General features: G+C 39.5%; 1 protein-coding gene across 2 annotated transcripts in view; it reads right to left on the bottom strand.

The window, feature by feature from the left end:
- Window positions 1-19534, bottom strand: part of LOC129779850 (piezo-type mechanosensitive ion channel component) — a 144070-nt gene that overhangs the window by 48201 nt on the left and 76335 nt on the right. For both annotated transcript variants that reach the window (XM_055787591.1, XM_055787592.1), the window contains exons 8-13: window positions 9841-9934; window positions 9349-9473; window positions 902-1099; window positions 425-841; window positions 215-363; window positions 7-150 (exon numbers count right to left, since the gene is read on the bottom strand). In XM_055787591.1, the coding sequence (XP_055643566.1) occupies window positions 7-150; window positions 215-363; window positions 425-841; window positions 902-1099; window positions 9349-9473; window positions 9841-9934 (1127 nt within the window). The remainder of the gene's footprint in view (window positions 1-6; window positions 151-214; window positions 364-424; window positions 842-901; window positions 1100-9348; window positions 9474-9840; window positions 9935-19534) is intronic.

A 19534-nucleotide genomic window follows, 5' to 3' on the forward strand; every position in this document is an offset into this window, starting at 1 on the left:
ACTGACATAACGGGGATCTCTGAAATCTCCAAGAACTTTCTGTGGCAATAATGGAGCTGAATGACTGTGATGATGACTATCATGGTAGGATTCACCAGGTGAAGGAAGAGCTGTTTGGTCTCGTACGTTTGAAGACCGATATCTTTTTGCCTGTAAGAATTTTTTCTCATCGTAATCTGAGGTTCATGAATAAGTTAATTTGTGCAACACTTACAAGGTATCGGAAATCTTAAGATATTCTTTCCAGTACAATGGAAATTTATCGAACTGATAGGTGTACACCAGAACCAATATGGCCATGGAGTATACAATGACCGTCAACCAGAAGGCGTACATCATTTTACGCCAAACTTTGAACGAGAACTGAAACGACCAAGTAGCCTTAGTAAATTCTCGCCAACCTCAAACATTCAATTCACCATACCTGGAATGATAACACAAATATCAAAAACAGCGCCATGTACATTATCCGAAAACCGGTCATCCGCTGTCCCGTCATTCCGGACAGGAAGAGCGTTATCGCAACCACCCAAATCCAAAATTTTATTAAAAACGAGTTGATTAACATGCCCGCGTGAGTGATAAATGCAGAGGATTTCTGTTCCGTTGGACGTTCACCCGCTGATCCCGATGCGGCCGTTGTGGCAGCAGTCACCGTAACCTGCAGCGGAGCTGCCAGATCGGCAATCGCGGACGTACGCCGTTCCATCTGTCGTTCCTGTATCATCTGGCGGAGTGATATCCAAAACATGGTTGTGAAGAGGGATTTTATTAGCAGCGGCCAGCAAGGATAGTCCGGGTACTTCAGTAGCCCAATCTGTGCGAGATTGATACCGGTGATCTAGAACAAAGGTTGTGTTAGTTGTCCTTTCGAACAGTATATATTTTTGAACGCTGATACATTGACGGTGGACGGCAGCTCATCGTCGGTGAGCTTCATCCCATACAGGTACTGGGCTAGGAGCAGCAACTCGGCATAGATCACAAGGAAGGGGCTGGAGTTCAGCATGTTCTTGCGCTGATTTGGCATGATCCAAATCAAATTGGCCCAAATCAGTAGCACAAATGTCAACCAGCTGTGGTACATGATACTCCAGGTCTGAAACAAATCGCGTGTGGGAGTATATCAATCTGATCATATTGAGCAATTCCACGCCAAACCAGCCGCTGACCCGACCATCTTCCGATTTTTTTTAAAACTTGGTACACATGATGGCAACTACCTAAAATCACAATTTTCATTTCCATATGACCAATTTAAATTACGACTGATTTTTTAAAAGGGCGCATTGAAAATTATTGGATCCAGAAAAATTATGTTTTAAATATACTGTTAAAAAATCTTACTCAAAGATCCAATTTAATAATAAAACATTTTTATCTCAAAAAAACTATATTTCTTGTATATATATACATATGTTTTTTTAAACCCCTCCCAATTAAACAAAGTTTGCATACAGTGGTGTCGTGCAAACTCACCAAATTGGAGATATGAATTTTTGAAAATTTATGAAATTTCAAATCCTTTGTGAAATCGTAACCATTTAAGAAAGGTAACATAGAAAATGGACTCCTTCAGGGAGGGTAGGGGATACGAAAATATCCAAGCTTGTCCATGATGAGGGGGGAAGGAGGTTTAGATGATTTCTACGTGGACACGTTATTCCTTTATAAGGCCATGGAAACTATACAAGGAAAAGACTCAAACTTCTGTAAAACACAACAGTAATTTCATGCCAAACCGATAGAGTAGTTCTCAGATTTTCCTATGAGCCGCTGGTTACAGTACATCCCCTCAGTAACCGCCGCTGGTTATGCCTCTGTCAGCATTTGCCCGGAAGTTAATCGTTGATTGTAATTGTTTGTCATGAAGAATGAGTCTGCAAAATTTAAGCCAAAAAAAAGACGGGTGGGTAATGTCGGGGACATAACCGGAGTGACGTAGGACTATACAAAGGGGACAGCTTTTGTTAAATATATATTTTAAATATATTGTTTTATTTTCTCCTCCTACGTGAATACCTACCTATCTACCTGAAAAATGGATTAGTTTACTGTTTACTCTTTATGAACATGTTGATGGTTCTGAAAAGAACCTTTGGTGTTGTGTTTTTGTTATCACTCGATATTCCCATCTTGTTCGGTTAAACCTTCCTGTTTAGCTATTGCGTTTGCCACTCGCCACAACTTTCACGGTTGGAAAATTTCTTCCCATCCAGCTTGTGACATGTTGTTCAGTAAATTACATTTAATGCGACGTGCCGGAGAAACACTTTTCCACTCACTGAAACTAATTGTTGCCTTGATGAGCATGCAGGCTAAAAAGGGTCCCTTTCAGGATCACAAAATTATCTTCAATCTAAAGAGTTTATTGTTTTGTTATCACTCGATATCCCCATCTTTTTCGGCTAAACCTTCCTGTTTAGCGATTTGTTGCCACTCGCCACAGCTTTCACAGTTGGAAAATTTCGTCCCATCCAGCTTTGTGACATGTTGTACAGTAAATTACATTCAATGCGACGTGCCGAAGCGCCACTCAGTGTCGCATTGGAGGCGATTTTAACCTGCAATTGAACATTTGCGATGACAGTGGTACAGTGTCGACTTTCAATGTGGGGTCATAATTTGGATCTCTATGTTTACAAAAATGTCCAACTAAATAAGTCGCATTACATGTCCGTCCAATTAGCTAAATGTCGAACTAATTGTAAATTACTGTACTTTCAATCTGGAAACAATTTAAGAATTGGTGAAAATTGAATAATCAGGAAAGTCCCCAACTATCAATAAGCTCAGAACAACTGCCAAATTCACATACTCATCAGATCCTGGCAAACAAATTATGAAAAAATCAATTTGTGTTTTATTATTATTTTGGATAATGTTTTAGAAAGCATTGAACTGTATTTCCTAAACTCTTTTTTGGAAGGTTTAATGGCCCTTAAAAGCGCCTTGTTTTATGGGATGGTTCCAATTTAGAAAACTTAGTACTCGTGGTTTTGAAAAAAACCATTTCGAACGCCCTCGATGCCGCCTTATTCTGGATTTGCCACCAAAGCAGTTTGTATAAAGAACAAACTTTTTTCTTCTGCTACCTGATGCCGTTTTGCGATTGCGTTTGCCACTCGCCACTCGCTGCAACTGCCTGTTGTCTTGATGTCCACCGAACCGAATGTGTTCTGTTCTGAATGCGGGGTTTCTTATCGTCGCGAGCAGCTTTGCCTGCTAACTCGATCACTTCGGCGGCCGAAACTATATAACGCCGGCTAGGTGGACTGGTGCATTGGTACTAACGCGCTCGGCCTAGCTACCCTTGCGGGGAACTCCAGATCAACACGGTTCGAGCGGGATTTTGCCTTTCCCTTCACTTTTCCTCCTTTACCATGTCCAGACATGGCTGCTTGGGTTGACTTGTTTATGTGTTGTGATGCGAACCGATGTGGTGTACGGTTTGAATGAGAATGATCGTTACGGCAGCGGAGCGGGGATTTTTAAGCTGACTAGCTGGCTCGAGAATTACGCATGTGTGAGACTGCGACCAATGTTTCGTTCATTTTTTTCTTTTTCCTTTCCAATCGTGCTTCATTCTATTTCGCTGCTGCTCTGGTTGCCCGTTTTGGTCGGTACGATTTGAGGAGCACAAAATGGACCAATCAAAAATGGGCACATAGTGCATTTTGACAATGCTTGATATTTGACAATTATTCAATTATTTATCTCAAGAAAAATGAAATGTTATTCGTTATGATAGATGCGTAGATATATTTCCTATCAATTGATGCAAAAACCTTTGCGATCTATTGAGAAATGCTTGCATTTTTTCCTACTTGTTCAGTGCCTAGATTTCCATTTCACCCCCTATATCTTCCGGTTAGACGTAGTCCTACGTCAACAAAAAAAATCAAATGCATTACATGGTGATTGCATTTGATTTTTTTATATTTTTTGTTTTGGCTTAAATTTTGCAGACTCATTCTTCATGACCAAAAAGAACAACTTGCATCATCGGTTTTCGATTTAAGTGCGATTCACATACAACATACACGTCACGTTCACGTCCCGTCACGTCATGATACGTCAATGATTCTACCATGCAATTCTCATGAAAACATTCACATACACCAGCAACGTAACGACCCGTCAGCATACGTTCAACGAAAACGACCGGCAGGGTTTGTAGAAAAGAATAATTGACGGAGACGGACGGCTCGTTTGGTTTTTGTCTGGGCTTTGTGTCTCGGCTTTTGTTTTGATTTGGTTATACAGTAATTTACATCTACATCGACATAAGGCTAATTGAACAGATCCGTGATGCAACACGTTTAATTAGACATTTTTACCTCTAGTTGGACATTTTTGTAAACATTGAGTTCGGGGCCCAAATTATAGCCCCACATTGAAAGTCGCCACCAGTCGCAAATGTCCAATTACTGGTCAAAACCGACTCCAATGCGACACTGAGTGGTGCCTCAGCATATCGCTTTATAAGTAACTAACTGTACTTTTTATGCCAACATATCTCTTAGCTCCAAATTTCGGAGTGAAAATCATTCGCGATTAGTTGAAAGAATTATTCTATGTATTATTGTTATTGCATAAGGGTCGGACTACGGGGTTTAAGCTTTTAAATAATTGAATTCAATGATTCACATTGAATTTTTCAAAATTTAGAACTGATTCTAGGCATGCTGATTTGAAAGAGGGCATTGCAATTTAAAATTGTTGTAGGTGGCGACACCATGAATAAAATTAAATAAATCATTCGTTTGGCATTTGACGTGACGGTGCTGGTGGAAGCATTGACTGCATGTGTGAATTGGTGGAGACGTTGACGGAACGTAGACGTTCTTCTCCGTAACGTGCTATGTGAATCGCACATTAGACTCCAAAGGCTTACCTTTAAGAAGGGCCTAAACAACAATTGCTCGAAAAATTCCAAAATAATATAGCTCAGAAACGGCCGGTCCGATTGAGTTGGTGTCTTCCACAATGTTTTAGGTTATTAGAGAGGCTATATGGAGAAAGTATGCACTGTTGAAAAAAAGTTTTATTTTCATTCTATTTCGAAAATAACACTTAAAACTCATTTTTTTCCAAAAAAAGATGTTTTACATTTTTTTATTATTTGTTGCAGCGGACAACTGATGAAGTTTATTGCACAGATTGCCAGGTGAAAAAATAATGGACAAAAAAGATACAATTTAACACTAGACTGCCCAAGCAAGTCATTAAATTATGATACAATTTCTAAAAAAGGTGTGACTTTTTGTACAACCTATTAATACGTTGATTAATAAGTTGTACGAAAATTCACAAAGTTAGTACAAAACACAAGGTGAGTTTCGTAATCTACGTTTTATTTTCTAATTTTCTACATAATCGCCTTAACGTTCGAGGCATTTTCCATAGCCAGGCACAAGTTTTTCTATTCCGAGCGCTAAGTGCGTATCGTCCAACTTTTTGAAGTAGGATGTAACTGCGTCACGAATTTCTTCAGTGTTATCTAATCGTTGACCGCCGAACGCCTGTTTCATGACCGTACTATTGTGAAGTTTTGGACCGATTAAGAAACGCGATTAATAACAAAAGGCCAGGTTTATTGACGAAAGGAGTGTTACTCATCCACGATAATGCGCGGCCCCATTCTGCTCGCGTAACTCAAGAGCAATTGAAAAAAATTCAAATTAGAGATGGGCGAGCGTTCACGAGCGCTCATTTGAGCCGGGACGCCAGAAAGAGCGTACGATCCACGATTCAAAAGAGAACTGCGGTTCATAAAAGAGCCGTGTTTCTTTTAAGAGCCGGCTTATTGATAAAGAACCGTGGATCGCACGCTCATTCTGATGAACCGTGGCTTGCGGCAGTGCGGAAGAAATGTATGTTTTCCATGCTGCTTTTCAAACGATTTTATTTAGCTGTTTGTATGTTTGTAAACTTTGGCGGATTACATATTTTCTCGGAACCCCATCAATATGGGTATCTAATGAAAGAGCTTGACTAGTAGGACACAGTTATTCATGTAAAATTGGAATCCAAGATGGCGGCCGTTACAAAATGGCAGACAACAAATTTCTTGACTAGTAGATTGACTTGACTAGTAGAACACAGTTTCTTATGAAAAATGTAAACCCAAAATGGCCGCCACCTCAAAATGCCGGAATATGTTTTTTTTTTAAATCCCATTAATATGGGTCTCTGATGAAAAAACATGACTAGTAGGACACAGTTATTAATGTAAAATGGAAATCCAAGATAGCGGCGGTTACAAAATTGCAGACAACAAATTTCGTCAAAATCCCATCAATATGGATATCAAATGGAAGGGCTTGACTAGTAGAACACAGTTATTCAGAAAAATGCAAATGCAAAATGGCCGCCACCCCAAAATGGCGAAATATGTTTTTTGCAAAACCCAGGACACAGTTATTTATGTAAAATGGAAATCCAAGATGGCGGCCGTTGTGAAATGACAAACTACATTTTTTGCCAAAATCCCATCAATATGAGCATCAAATGAAAGGACTTGAATAGTGGAACACAGTTATTTATGAAAAATTTAAATCCCAAATGGCGACCGTTGCAAAATGGCAGACTACATTTTTTCTGAAAACCCCATCATATTATCAGATGAAAGGGCTTGACTAGTAGAGCATAGTTATGATTGATAAATCCAACTACAAGAGGCCAATCACTTTTTTCATGCAACTCCCGCATATGAGTATCAAATGAAATGATTTGACTAATATAATACAGTAAATCATGAAAACATTCCATTCGCGACATTTTAAAGATGTTTGGGGTATAAAACGGGGAGAAAACTATGTCGTTATCGAAAACTGCTATAATCTCCCGACTGATAATTCGACATGATCAACATTATATGGATAAAGAGAAATCAGTTCTTGTGATTATAAAAAACTCTGTAATGAATTGAATTCGGAGCTGGTAAAGTGATTTACTAATCTTGAGTCAGACTAATTAGTAGTCTAACCAATAATGCTAGATCCTCACTTCAAGCAGAAAGATTTTGGGGATAACAGAAAGTACGACTATGTACACCAGTCGTTGATAAGGACGCTAAAAATGACATCCATAGAATACACACCTACGAAACTACCACAAATCGTTGGTGATGAAGCGCGGTCATCTGTATGGGAGAATTTTGATGCATTGGTTGGCAATCTTCGATCCTCACATGATGCAAAAGCTGCTGCAATATCTATTGTAGATAAATATTTAGTAGAACCACATTTGTTGAGAATACGCGACCCTTTGATTTAGTGGTATGAAAGAAAATCTATCTCTCCGCGGCTCTACAATTTTTTTTTGAAAATATTATGTATTCCGGCGACTTCAATACCATGTACCATGAGCAAGTTTTTCCGAAAGCAGGACAAGTTTGCAGTGAAAGATGTAGTAGACTTTCATCGGATAACATTGAAAAGATAATGTTTATAAATAAAAAAAAAGTAAAGCAGATTATTGTGATGGAAATATATCAGATAAAACCTTGAGTAAAGTAATATTTTTACTATTCTCTGCACTGATTATTGTTTTAAACCTTATTTTTCATGTCTTCCATTCTTTACATATCCCAATAAACCAGTTTTTGAAAAGAGCCGTTGAGCCGCTTAAATGAGCCGGCTCTTTCCATCAAGCGCACGGCTCTGAGCCGCTCACTCAAGTGAACCGTTTTGCCCATCTCTAATTCAAATGGACTGTGTTCGAGCATCCTCCTTACTTCCCAGACCTCGTCACTGGCGACGATCACTTATTCCCGGTGATGAAACCAGCCCAGGAGGCTGAAAGTCTCAAAAATAAAGAATAATAAAAAATGGGTATAAGACAACCTGTGATACCGTGCGCGAGTACCGTTCTGAATCATATTTCGGACACTTTGTTCTAATATCTTGAAATGCTTAATGCACTGATGATATAACCATATTATTATTATCACAATTACTTCTTTAGAGTATTTCATTGGTTTCACTATCACTTTATTAGAGAATGGCATTTGAATTATTACATAATAGGAAAAAAAACCATCCAAAATCCAAAATCCACTCATTATCGTTTGTGTTTGACGTTTGTTTAGCGTGAGCACGCAGAATTTACCCCTTCATCAATATTTAAATTTCTCTCTTGTTTCATCAGTTCTCATCATCGTTATCAGGTTACTGTGATTGCTTGGTAAGTGTTTCGCAGTTGATTATAAAATGTAATCAAGTGTAATGTAATTTTCGTTCAAAAAATTACAACATAAAGTGTCCGAAATTTGAACTCAATCTGTCGAAAATTTGATTATTTTATAAATGGTGTCCAAAGTTTGATTTTTATTCGCTTGATTTGAAAAGCATTTTATTCGATGATTTTTCTATGTTTTTGATCAAATAAGTACCAAAGTAGAAAGCTTAAAAGCATATTTAACTAATTTATTGAAAATATCAACCAAATAATACCTGTGCATAAAGTTTAGATCTGTTTTCTGCATCATATGCCTTAAGCGTCCAAAGTATGATTCAGAACGGTATACGAGATATGAATTTGCGCGTTGGATGTCCAAACCAAAATACCTATAATTAACCGGACAATCGTTATGCACCAGGCAATCGTATGCCGTCCAACACTCGCTAATGCTAGGTCGGACCCTGCTAAGGGTTCGTACCCTATGTTTCTAACTATCCGAGCATTAGGATTGCGTGCGAAGACCGTTACTTCCGACGGCGGGTCGGCGGTCGACTCGGATCGCGTCATCTTGGCCCCCTTGAGCACCTCGATTCCTTATCCTCATTAAATGACCCCAGAATAAATTAGAAGTATAAATAACGCTTCCTCTCTGTGACATGTGCAATTGCTGTGGATAAATAATTGTTTGTTGACTTACTGAAACACTATAAGAAGGCACTGAAATTCGTTTGAATGAATTTTCCACAACGTGGAATGGAAAATAATAACAACTCTAAATTGGATTTTAAGCGCAATTCAGATATTCTGATGACTTTTTTGTTGTTACAAAAACAGAAGGATTGTCCATGTTTTGTTTTGAGATATAAAAGCTTTTAATATTGAATTCAGTTTTTGGATATGATTTTTTAACAGTGCATTTAGGATGCTATTTTTGCTAAATAGTTCTAAAAAGAAAGATCAAAGATTTTGAATATGCCCTTTTCAAAAATCTGTCGTGATATAAATTGGTCATATGATAATTAAAATTGCCATTATAGGTAGTTTTCATTCTAAGTACCAAGTTTTAAAAAACCGAAAGGGGTCGAGGCAAAATTTGCAGTTTATGGCTAATTTGACGTGGATTTGCTCTATTATTCTAACCCGAATAGAAATGCTACCCACCATCATGATGACGTTGGTGAAAATATAGCTGTTCTTGTAGATAAAACCGGCCACATTGCCGGTCGCCAGCATAATCTGCTCGAAAAAGCTCGTTGAATCATCCTCTTCTGAAACGTTTTTACGGCCTTCGGTTAAAAGGTGATTTCGAGTGTAATGTAAGGTAAGGGTTTATATGCAAGCATTATCGTTATTATAAACAAACGTGTGCCCGACAGAGCGGCATTAAACATCAATTGATGGTGCAAATAGTACAGGGAAACATCGTTTTATTTACACATGTGTAGTCGGTGGTTATAGATATTTCGAAGAATTAAAAAAAAGTGTATTTACAGAGTAGTTGGTGAGTGGTCAGTGTTTATGTAGATTCGGTCATTTCACGGAAACAAATGAAAAGAAAAGAAAGTGAACAAAAAAATCAAGTTTGTACAAATATCACTCGTGTCTTTCACAGTAACAAAACAATTTGTCAAATCAAATGACGTTGCAACATACCTATCGTTTGCATGGCTATGCTATCATTCTGGATGGTATTTTGTGCATCGGCTGCGGAAGCATCCCGCACCCTTCGCGTTCCGCCACGCATCAGCTGTAAGTACACACGAAAACTCGTTTTAGAATCGTCATCCTGCCATCCGATGACATACGATTAATTGAAAGCCTTTACCCTTTTAAGCGCGAATCACAATGGAGTAAAGATTTCCATTAATTACATAAGACTTGCGATTTAGTAGATTGACTCCACACAGACAAAGACACAGACAGACAAACGCGTAATAAAATGTAGTTACACAATTAAGGAGAAGAACAAAATATTTAGTGAAAAAAAAAGAAATACGTACAGGTGTTGTTTCGTCCGGCGATTCGGACACATCGGGGATCGGCTTGACGACGGGAAAGACACGGCTCCTGGTTTTATCCGGTGAAAGGTGGGATCGTTTCGCGGGCAGTTTGTGCTAAATAGTGGCAGTTCAAAGCGTGCATTTTTTATCAAATATTTTGTAGCGTCGGATCCGTCACGTCGTTCAGCAGAACCAGTTACGATAATATTCATTGGAAGTTGCGAGATATGTGTTATGGGAGTATGATTTAAACGCAACCCGACGCGTGAAACGCCATTATATAGTAATGAAAATGATTGTTTTGGTTTGGTATAAGTTTAATCAATGAAAAATGCACCACCATTCGCGAAAGCGTTATGACGATTGAGCAAAACGATATCAAAATCAAACGTACCACAAAAGATTGGCAGATTGAGCGGTTATTATTGATTGGAAACATAGAAATAAAAGAAAAGAAACGAAAAGGGCAAATAAATCGTTAGAAATAAAACTAAGCAAACGTGACAAAGAGATGGCAATTTTGGAGTTACAAATTATTTGTAAAAATATTACGAGTGTTACAACTGATTTAATTCTAGTCTTAGGCATGCTAGCTTGTCGTGTTAGTAACTATTAAAATGCAGGCACAAGCAACAGTCAATCCTATTTTGTTTCGTAACCGGTGGTACAGAATGCACTATTCGTATCGTCGGAAGATCTACAATTAATTAGCATATTGAGATGTCATTCCACCGAGGTCAATGCGGATTGAGTTTTATTCTCCGTTTCATTAGGAATCCTACGAAAATTCGGTTTGAAAATTAAGATATCATCGAATTCTGCTACTCCTTCAGTGTCCTCGAACATGACAGAGTATACGAAGTTTTCATTCTTTTAGTGTCGGCAAGGCGCCCAACCTGAAGTAGTGGTTAAAGCACGCACTCAGTCGTATGGAATGGCTGCATACCAAGGGTGCGAGTCGAATTTGTTCGGGTTTCTCTCAGGCAATTTGTGGTTTCCTTTCCAATGCTTTTTTCGACCGAAACGATTTGGCTTCGCAGTAGATGGACCAACTTCTCCAGGATGAAGCTATGATTCTTTGCTTTGTCACAAATGGCATGTTTTGGGTTCTCGAAATAAATTAATTTTTCATCGCCAGTAACAGTGCGATGTTATTGGATTGGTTCGACAACTCGCAAGCAGATCGGACAAGTTTTTAATCGATCCAACAAAGGTGTTTTTTTCACATCGAATAATAGTGTTCTTTTTCACCGGTTGCGCTTGCGAGTGGAGCGAAGTTTAAAGTGGTGCGCGCTGAGGATCCAAATCAGACACATTCATCACACACGCCACACAGCCGCGGCAAGTAGAAATTTATTTTTCTTTTGTTTCCCTATCATTCCTTCTACCTTCTGTGCACGATTTACACCATTGTTCAACTTTGTGTTAACCAAATCGGCAAACGTTGGCATTAGGGGTGATCATTATTTCTTATATACCGTTGAACTTTTTTTGGAATTTTTTTTTCATTTTATCATTTTATTTAACATAAAATAAATTGATTTTAATATTCGCATCATAACCCTATAAACAATTTTTTTTTCACTTATTTATTTATTTTGATTATCATTATATTCTGTTCATATCGAACAGTTGACCGATTTTTTTGATATGGCTAAGGGCGGGAAGGATCCCCCATCGACGCTATTGAATATTTCCGATACCGATCCTCCTCCTGAAGAGCAGGAAGATGAAGCAGAAATTGAGGAAGAAACTTCTGTATATGAAGTTGGAAGTTCCGAAGATGAGGACATTGAAGAAAAACAGGATTTTCGTCCAAAAGAATACCCTAGAGGCTCCAAAGGCCCATTCATTGTATACTTTAGACGAAAATCTAAACCTCTCAATGTCATTCGTATCTCAAAGGAACTTACTCAGAAGTTTTCCGAAGTTACCGAGATTACACGGATGGGGCCAGACAAACTACGAGTTGTCGTCTCAAGCAGGACCCAAGCGAACGAAATCACGCGCTGCGACCTCTTTGCGATTGAGTATCGCGTATACGTGCCCTGTTGCAACGTCGAAATAGACGGCGTAATAACCGAAAAGGGTTTGACTCGAAAAGAGATTATCGATGGTGTCGGTCGCTTCAAGAACTCTTCACTAAAAACTGTGAAGATTCTTGCATGCGATCGACTGAAATCTGTGTCACAAAAAAATTACAAAAGGGTTCTCAATCGGACAAACTCTTTTCGTGTGACTTTTGAGGGTTCCGCCCTTCCAAACTACGTTGCAATAGGTGCACTTCGTTTACCTGTTCGGTTGTTTGTACCCCGGGTAATGAAATGCAACAAATGTATGCAACTCGGTCACACGGCCGCCTATTGTTGCAATAAAAAACGTTGCGCAGATTGTGGAGAGAGCCATGATGAGAATCCTTGCGCGAAAGAGCACAAGTGTCTTCATTGAGGCGGGACTTCTCATGATATTATTCAATGCCCGGTGTACAAACAATGAGGGGAAAAAATCAAGCGTTCCTTAAAGGAACGTTCCAAGCGGACTTATGCAGAAATGCTTAAGAGTTCCGTTCCAACGACTCAGGACAATCCCTACTCCATTCTGCAGAACGACGAGCCTGTTGCTGACGCTCCCAATGCAGGAAGTTCCGGTACATCGCAGGGTGCCGTCAAGAAAAGAAAAATTACTTCTTTTCCTTCACTCCCCAGAAAGACGACCGAAACTTCCCAAGTTGGAATGAAAACTCGAATTGAACGTGGTGAGAATAAACCGAAGCAAGTACCTCCTGGTTTAAGCGGTTTTTCTACGCACCAGGGGTCCTCAGCACTGCCCGGAGCAGCACCCACCCCGTCTGTTCCATTTTCGCGGTCGAGGCAACAGCCACAATCTGGTTTGCTTGCGCTTTCTGACCTGGTGGACAACATTTTAAATGCTCTAAATATAAATGACCCTCTTAAAAGCATAGTATTATGTTTGCTTCCGATTGTGAGAACATTTTTGAAAGAAAAATGTGGTTTTTTAGCAGCGTTCATTTCCCTCGATGCCTGATTCAGTGCAAGAGGTCAAGGATTTGACCACTGTAATACAGTGGAATTGCAGAAGCATCATCCCTAAACTAGATCAATTTAAATTTTTAGTTCATAGTTCTAACTGTGATGTATTTTCCCTCTGTGAAACATGGCTTTCTTCAGCCGACGAGCTGAATTTCCACGATTTCAACATTATTCGCCTCGATCGAAATGACTCGTTTGGTGGCGTACTATTGGGGATCAAAAAATGTCACTCCTTCTATAGAGTCACTCTCCCATCGATGACAGGCATTGAAGTTGTCGCTTGCCAGACACAAATCAATGGCAAAGACTTCTGCATTGCCTCGATATATATTCCTCCAAGAACCATGGTCGGCCGCCATCAGTTTTTTGATATCATCGCGGCATTGCCGGAGCCGCGGCTAATCTTAGGTGACCTCAACTCCCATGGAACAGCATGGGGGTCACACTATGATGACAGCCGTGCCACGTTGATTTATGATCTGTGCGACAACTTCAACATGACAGTTTTAAATACAGGGGAAGCAACTAGGATAGCCAACCCTCCTGCACGGGCAAGTATGCTAGACATATCACTTTGCTCTTCTTCATTATCCCTGGATTGCACGTGGAAGGTAATCCAAGATCCCCACGGTAGTGATCACCTGCCAATAATTTTATCGATCGCCAATTAATCAGGTTCTCGTGAGTCAGTCGATATTGCGTATGACCTCACGAAAAATATTGACTGGAGAAAATTTGCAGAAATAATATCTGAAGCACTTGTTTCAATGCATGAACTTCCTCCACTCGAAGAGTATAACTTTATATCGAGTTTGATTTACGAAAGCGCACTTCAAGCTCAAAAGAAACGTGTTCCTGCTACCACTTTCCGACGTCGTCCTCCATCACTTTGGTGGGACAAGGAGTGTTCAAAGGTCTACCTTGAAAAATCATCCGCTTTCAAAAAATTCAGGAAAACTGGATTAGTGGAATGGTTTCGAAAGTACCAAGCTCTAGAAGCCAAACTAAAAGGTCTGATTAAAGCAAAAAAGCGTGGATATTGGCGGAAGTTCGTCAATGGTTTGTCAAGGGAGACAGCTATGAGCACTCTTTGGAATACGGCTAGGAGAATGCGTGGCTGGCCATACAAATGAAAGTGAGGAATACTCTGACCGTTGGATTTTCAAATTTGCAAGAAAGGTTTGTCCCGATTCCGTTCCTGCACAAAACGTCGTACGCGACATTCCGCTCCAAGGCGATTATGAGAATTTTTCGATGGTAGAATTCTCAATTGCACTTCTCTCATGTAACAATTCAGCTCCGGGGTCGGACAAGATTAAATTCAACTTATTGAAGAATCTTCCCGACTTGGCAAAACAGCGTTTGCTGAACTTGTTCAACAAGTTTCTGGGGCTGAATATAGTCCCGCATGACTGGAGACAAGTGAGAGTGATAGCCATACGAAAACCCAACAAGCCGGCTTGCGATCACAATTCGTATAGGCCGATTGCAATGTTATCCTGTATTCGTAAATTGTTAGAGAAAATGATTCTACTTCGTTTGGACAAGTGGGTTGAAACGAACAATTTGCTGTCAAATACGCAGTTTGGCTTCCGCCGAGGTAAAGAGACGAACGATTGTCTCGCGCTGCTATCTTCTGAAATCCAAATCGCATTTGCTCGCAAAGAACAAATGGCTTCCGTTTTATTCGATATCAAAGGGGCATTTGATTCAGTTTCCATGGAAATTCTCTCAGAGAAACTTCATAATCGTGGACTTTCGCCAATTCTGAATAATTTTCTGTACAATTTACTCTCAGAAAAGCACATGTTTTTCAATCATGGCAGCTTGAAATCTTCTCGATACAGTTTTATGGGCCTGCCACAAGGCTCCTGCCTAAGCCCCCTCTTGTACAGTTTTTACGTCAATGATATAGATGATTGTCTAACTAGAGATTGCACGTTGAGACAACTTGCAGACGATGGAGTTATTTCCATCACGGGTACTAATCCCGCCGTTCTGCAAAAATCCTTACAAGATACCCTGAACAATCTGTTCACGTGGGCTCTCAAGCTGGGTATCGAATTCTCTACGGAGAAAACCGAAATGGTCGTTTTTTCTAGGAAGCACGAACCCGCCCAATTCCAGCTTCACCTATCCGGTAAAGCGATCAGGCATTCGATGTTTTTCAAATACCTTGGAGTGTATTTTGACTCTAAATGTACCTGGGGAATACACATTGCGTATTTGAAACAGAAATGCCAGCAAAGAATCAATTTTCTCCAAACAATAACCGGAACATGGTGGTCCCATCCAGGAGACCTCATTCAGTTGTACAAAACAACGACATTATCAGTGTTAGAATATGGCAGTTTTTGCTTCCGATCAGCTGCCAGGATTCATATTCTCAAGCTGGAGAGAATACAATATCGTTGCTTGCGTATAGCAATGGGGTGTTTGCATTCGACACATACGATGAGTCTCGAAGTTTTGGCAGGATTACCCCCGCTTACTCTTCGGTTCACAGAATTATCCTACAGATTTCTCATCCGTTGCAAGATCATGAATCCATTGGTGATTGATAACTTCGAAAATCTACTCCAACTGACTCCTCAGTCAAGTTTTATGTCTTTATACCATGAGTACCTTACCCATGAAGTGCACCCTTCACCGGGCATCTCCAACCAAGTTTGCTTCCCATACTTTTGCAATTCCTCTGTCAATTTTGATCTGTCTATGCGACAAAAGATCCATGGAATCCCAGATCATCTACGCTCCGATTATATTCCGGAGATATTTTCGGCAGAATATAGGAAAGTTAGATCTGATAAAATGTTCTTTACTGACGGTTCATGCATAAACGGGTCCACTGGCTTAGGCATCTTCAATGAAAATTCCAGTGCCTCTTTCAAACTCAAAGATCCTTGTTCCGTGTATGTCACTGAACTGGATGCGATATACTACGCTTTAGGGATCATTGAAACATTGCCCATCGATCATTATTTTATTTTTTCAGACAGTCTCAGCTCAATAGAGGCAATCCGCTCAATGAAAGTTGATAAACGCTCATCTTATTTCCTAACAAGAATAAGACATCTATTGAGTGTTTTGGTCGAAAAATTATTCAAGATTACCTTAGCATGGGTTCCCTCTCATTGCTCGATTCCGGGGAATGAGAAAGCGGACTTGCTAGCTAAGGTGGGCGCTTCAGAAGGCACACTTTTTGAAAAGCAAATTGCTTATAACGAATTTTTTCACATTCCTCGTCAGGACACACTCGTTAGTTGGCAGCGCATGTGGAGTGAAGATGAATTCGGTCGTTGGTTACACACGATTATCCCTAAGGTTTCGACGAAAGCTTGGTTTAAGGGATTGAATGTCGGTCGTGATTTCATTCGCGTGATATCTCGGCTTATGTCCAATCACTACAACCTAAACGCGCATCTCTATCGCATTGGGCTCGCAGCAAACAATCTTTGTGATTGTGGCGATGGCTACCACGACATCGAGCATATTGTCTTGTCGTGTATCCGGTTCCATGCTGCTCGCTCTCAGCTCTCTAGAGCACTGAGAGCAAAAGGCAGACAATCGGATATCCCCGTCCGGGATATCTTAGGTAGCCGTGATCCTGATCTTCTGCTTCATCTATACCTGTTCCTCAGAAACGCCGATGTCAACGTTTAATGATGTTTCCTTCGTTGTGTCCCTGTTTCGTATCCCTCCTATTCGATCTATAAACTTTTACTTAGTCGCGGCAATACATACACACACTCTTTACAGATACACGGGCCAAAGGTTGTGCAGTCCACTGATGATTCAACAAAAGCCAAAGGTTGTACCGCTCATGACAACTCTACACGAGCTGATGATTGCGCCGGCTAGTGATCATTCTATCCTGGATTCCTCGAGAAGACATAGTTATAAGGCAAACATTGTCGAAATATTGAACTCCCGGCCCCGTCAGGTTGACGCCATGTGAGCCTTAATAAAAATATATATTTTGGATAAAAAAAAAAACAGTGCGATGCGAAACCAACTTCCCTCGATGCCGTTGAAGAAGCAATTCACAAATGATTTTGATATGCTCCATTCACCTTTCGCTCAATTCTTTCAAACGATGACCGATTGCCTTTCGGGAAACATCCAGTTTTCAGCCAACTTTTGTTGGGTTTAGATCGGGTTTGCATCCGAAAACAACTCCTTCTCCTCGTCTTTAAATGGAAGAATCATTCCCTGCGCTAATTATCAAATTTCATTTCATCTTGAAATGATATCCAAAGTTATTATAAAAACGAATTGAAAAATCATATTTCGAGGTCAACCTTGCGGCCGTGAAAACACCCTCAATAATTCCTTCAACCAGACTATGCCGCGATCAATTCGGAAGGGTGCAGTCCATAAATTCATCTCTTTGGTAGCCTTTTAAAAGGCAATTTAACAATTTAAAATTTAAAGAATAGCGAATATTGGCTGAAAATAAACACTTCAACGAACGATTTCGGGGTTCAGTTCGTGTATCATTCGCATTTGTGGACTCACGTGGTACATTCGGCTAATATCCGTCGTGTACATAAGTAGTTCACTGGGTTCAATTTTGAAATTTTGTGTGATTCTGAAATAATACCCGAAGAGATGAACAACCGGATCGAATGATTTTTCTTTAATAACGTCTAGGTCCTACGTCAACAATTCGATCATGACAACACCCTTTATAATTTTCCTGAGTTCCAACCACACAATGTTAATTAAAAATGTTCATTCCCACGAAAAATTACCCTATGCAAAAACAATTACCCTCAACTCAATCGGAGTTCATTTACTAGTGTAACACAGCCTTCGAAGCTTGAGTTTTTTGAAAACCGAAAAATCAGGAGTGAAGGAAATCGGGATTTTTGAAAAAAAAATTGTTGATGCGAAATGTCTTCAAATTGCATGAAATGTCGAAATCTACTGTCATCTCAAAAATTTTTTTTTGTCAAAAATCGACACTGGTTTTTTCGGAATACGAGAAAAAACGTATGGTTTTGGGTGCCAAGAAAATATAGTTATCTCGATTTTTCATTCAGAACTTGCTGTGAAATAATGGTTTTATACGATAATATACCCAATGCGAAATATTGGCTCAATCGGACTCAATCGCAGACGATAAAATTTGAGTTTTTTGAGAACTGAAAATAACCCAAGGGAAATCGGAGTTTCAAAAAAAAAATGTCAAAAATCGAGATTTTCGACATTTTCAAAAAACTCAAACTGTGACGGCTGTGCGACACTAGTAAATAAAGTCCGATTGAGCAGATATTTTGCATAGGGTAATTTTTCGTGGGAATCAACATTTTTATTCAATTTTTTATGAACAAGTGAATCGAATGATTTTTTTTAATAACGTCTAGGTCCTAGGTCAACAATTCAATCACGACAACACCTTTTATAATTTTCCTGAGTTTCAACCAACCACATGTCACAATCAATTCGTATATATACAGTATAGTGCGAATGAAAAGTCAAAAAAAAAATTGCCAGTCAAAATCAGAAAACATCTACAGTAGAACCCCGATTATCCGCGGAATAGTCTAGCTAGCTCACCGCGAATAACGAAAATCGCGGATAACACAGTAAAGACTAAAAATGAGTTCCAAACACGAAAAAAATGAATTTCATCATGAAAACTATGTTTTATCAATACAGAAACCATCAAACTATCCCTCTAGAAGATCGTGTACACCAGTAGTCAGATAATGTGAAAGCCATGTTCGAAACAAAAGCGCGTGAGGCCTATGGAACTCGCTGTCGCGCATAATCCGCACCGCTCGCGGATAATCGGGGTTCCACTGTATATGAATAACAATGGAAGGCCAAATGTGTTGGTAAGCGCAAAACCCGAGTAAGGGATGGTCCGATTTGAGCCGTCTTTATTTTGTTGTATTCGTGTCTTCCCGTAGATCAATATTAAGAAGAGAAAAATCGGAAAATTTTCAGAAAACTATGAACGAAGGATGGAAAATTCGGAGAATTGAACTCCTATATGTTCTGCAATTACATCATGGTAAGCGTTGTTAGTCCATTCGATGTTTGCGCTAACGAAATAACTTTTGTTCGAAAGTGGAAATGGATTTTAGACAATATAACGCACTCCTATATCTATTTAGCATCTATTTAGTACGTCACGCAGTTTTTTATCGAAATTCAACCCCTTGTCACGTTTTGTCACAAATTTATTCTATTCAATCAATTCATATAAAAGGATATAATAACAAGAAAAAAAGCTACAAGTTCATCTAACTCATTCTTCATCGATATATGGATCCTGAAGATGATTTC

The sequence above is a fragment of the Toxorhynchites rutilus genome, chromosome 3, assembly GCF_029784135.1.
Source record: "Toxorhynchites rutilus septentrionalis strain SRP chromosome 3, ASM2978413v1, whole genome shotgun sequence".
Taxonomy (NCBI): domain Eukaryota; kingdom Metazoa; phylum Arthropoda; class Insecta; order Diptera; family Culicidae; genus Toxorhynchites; species Toxorhynchites rutilus.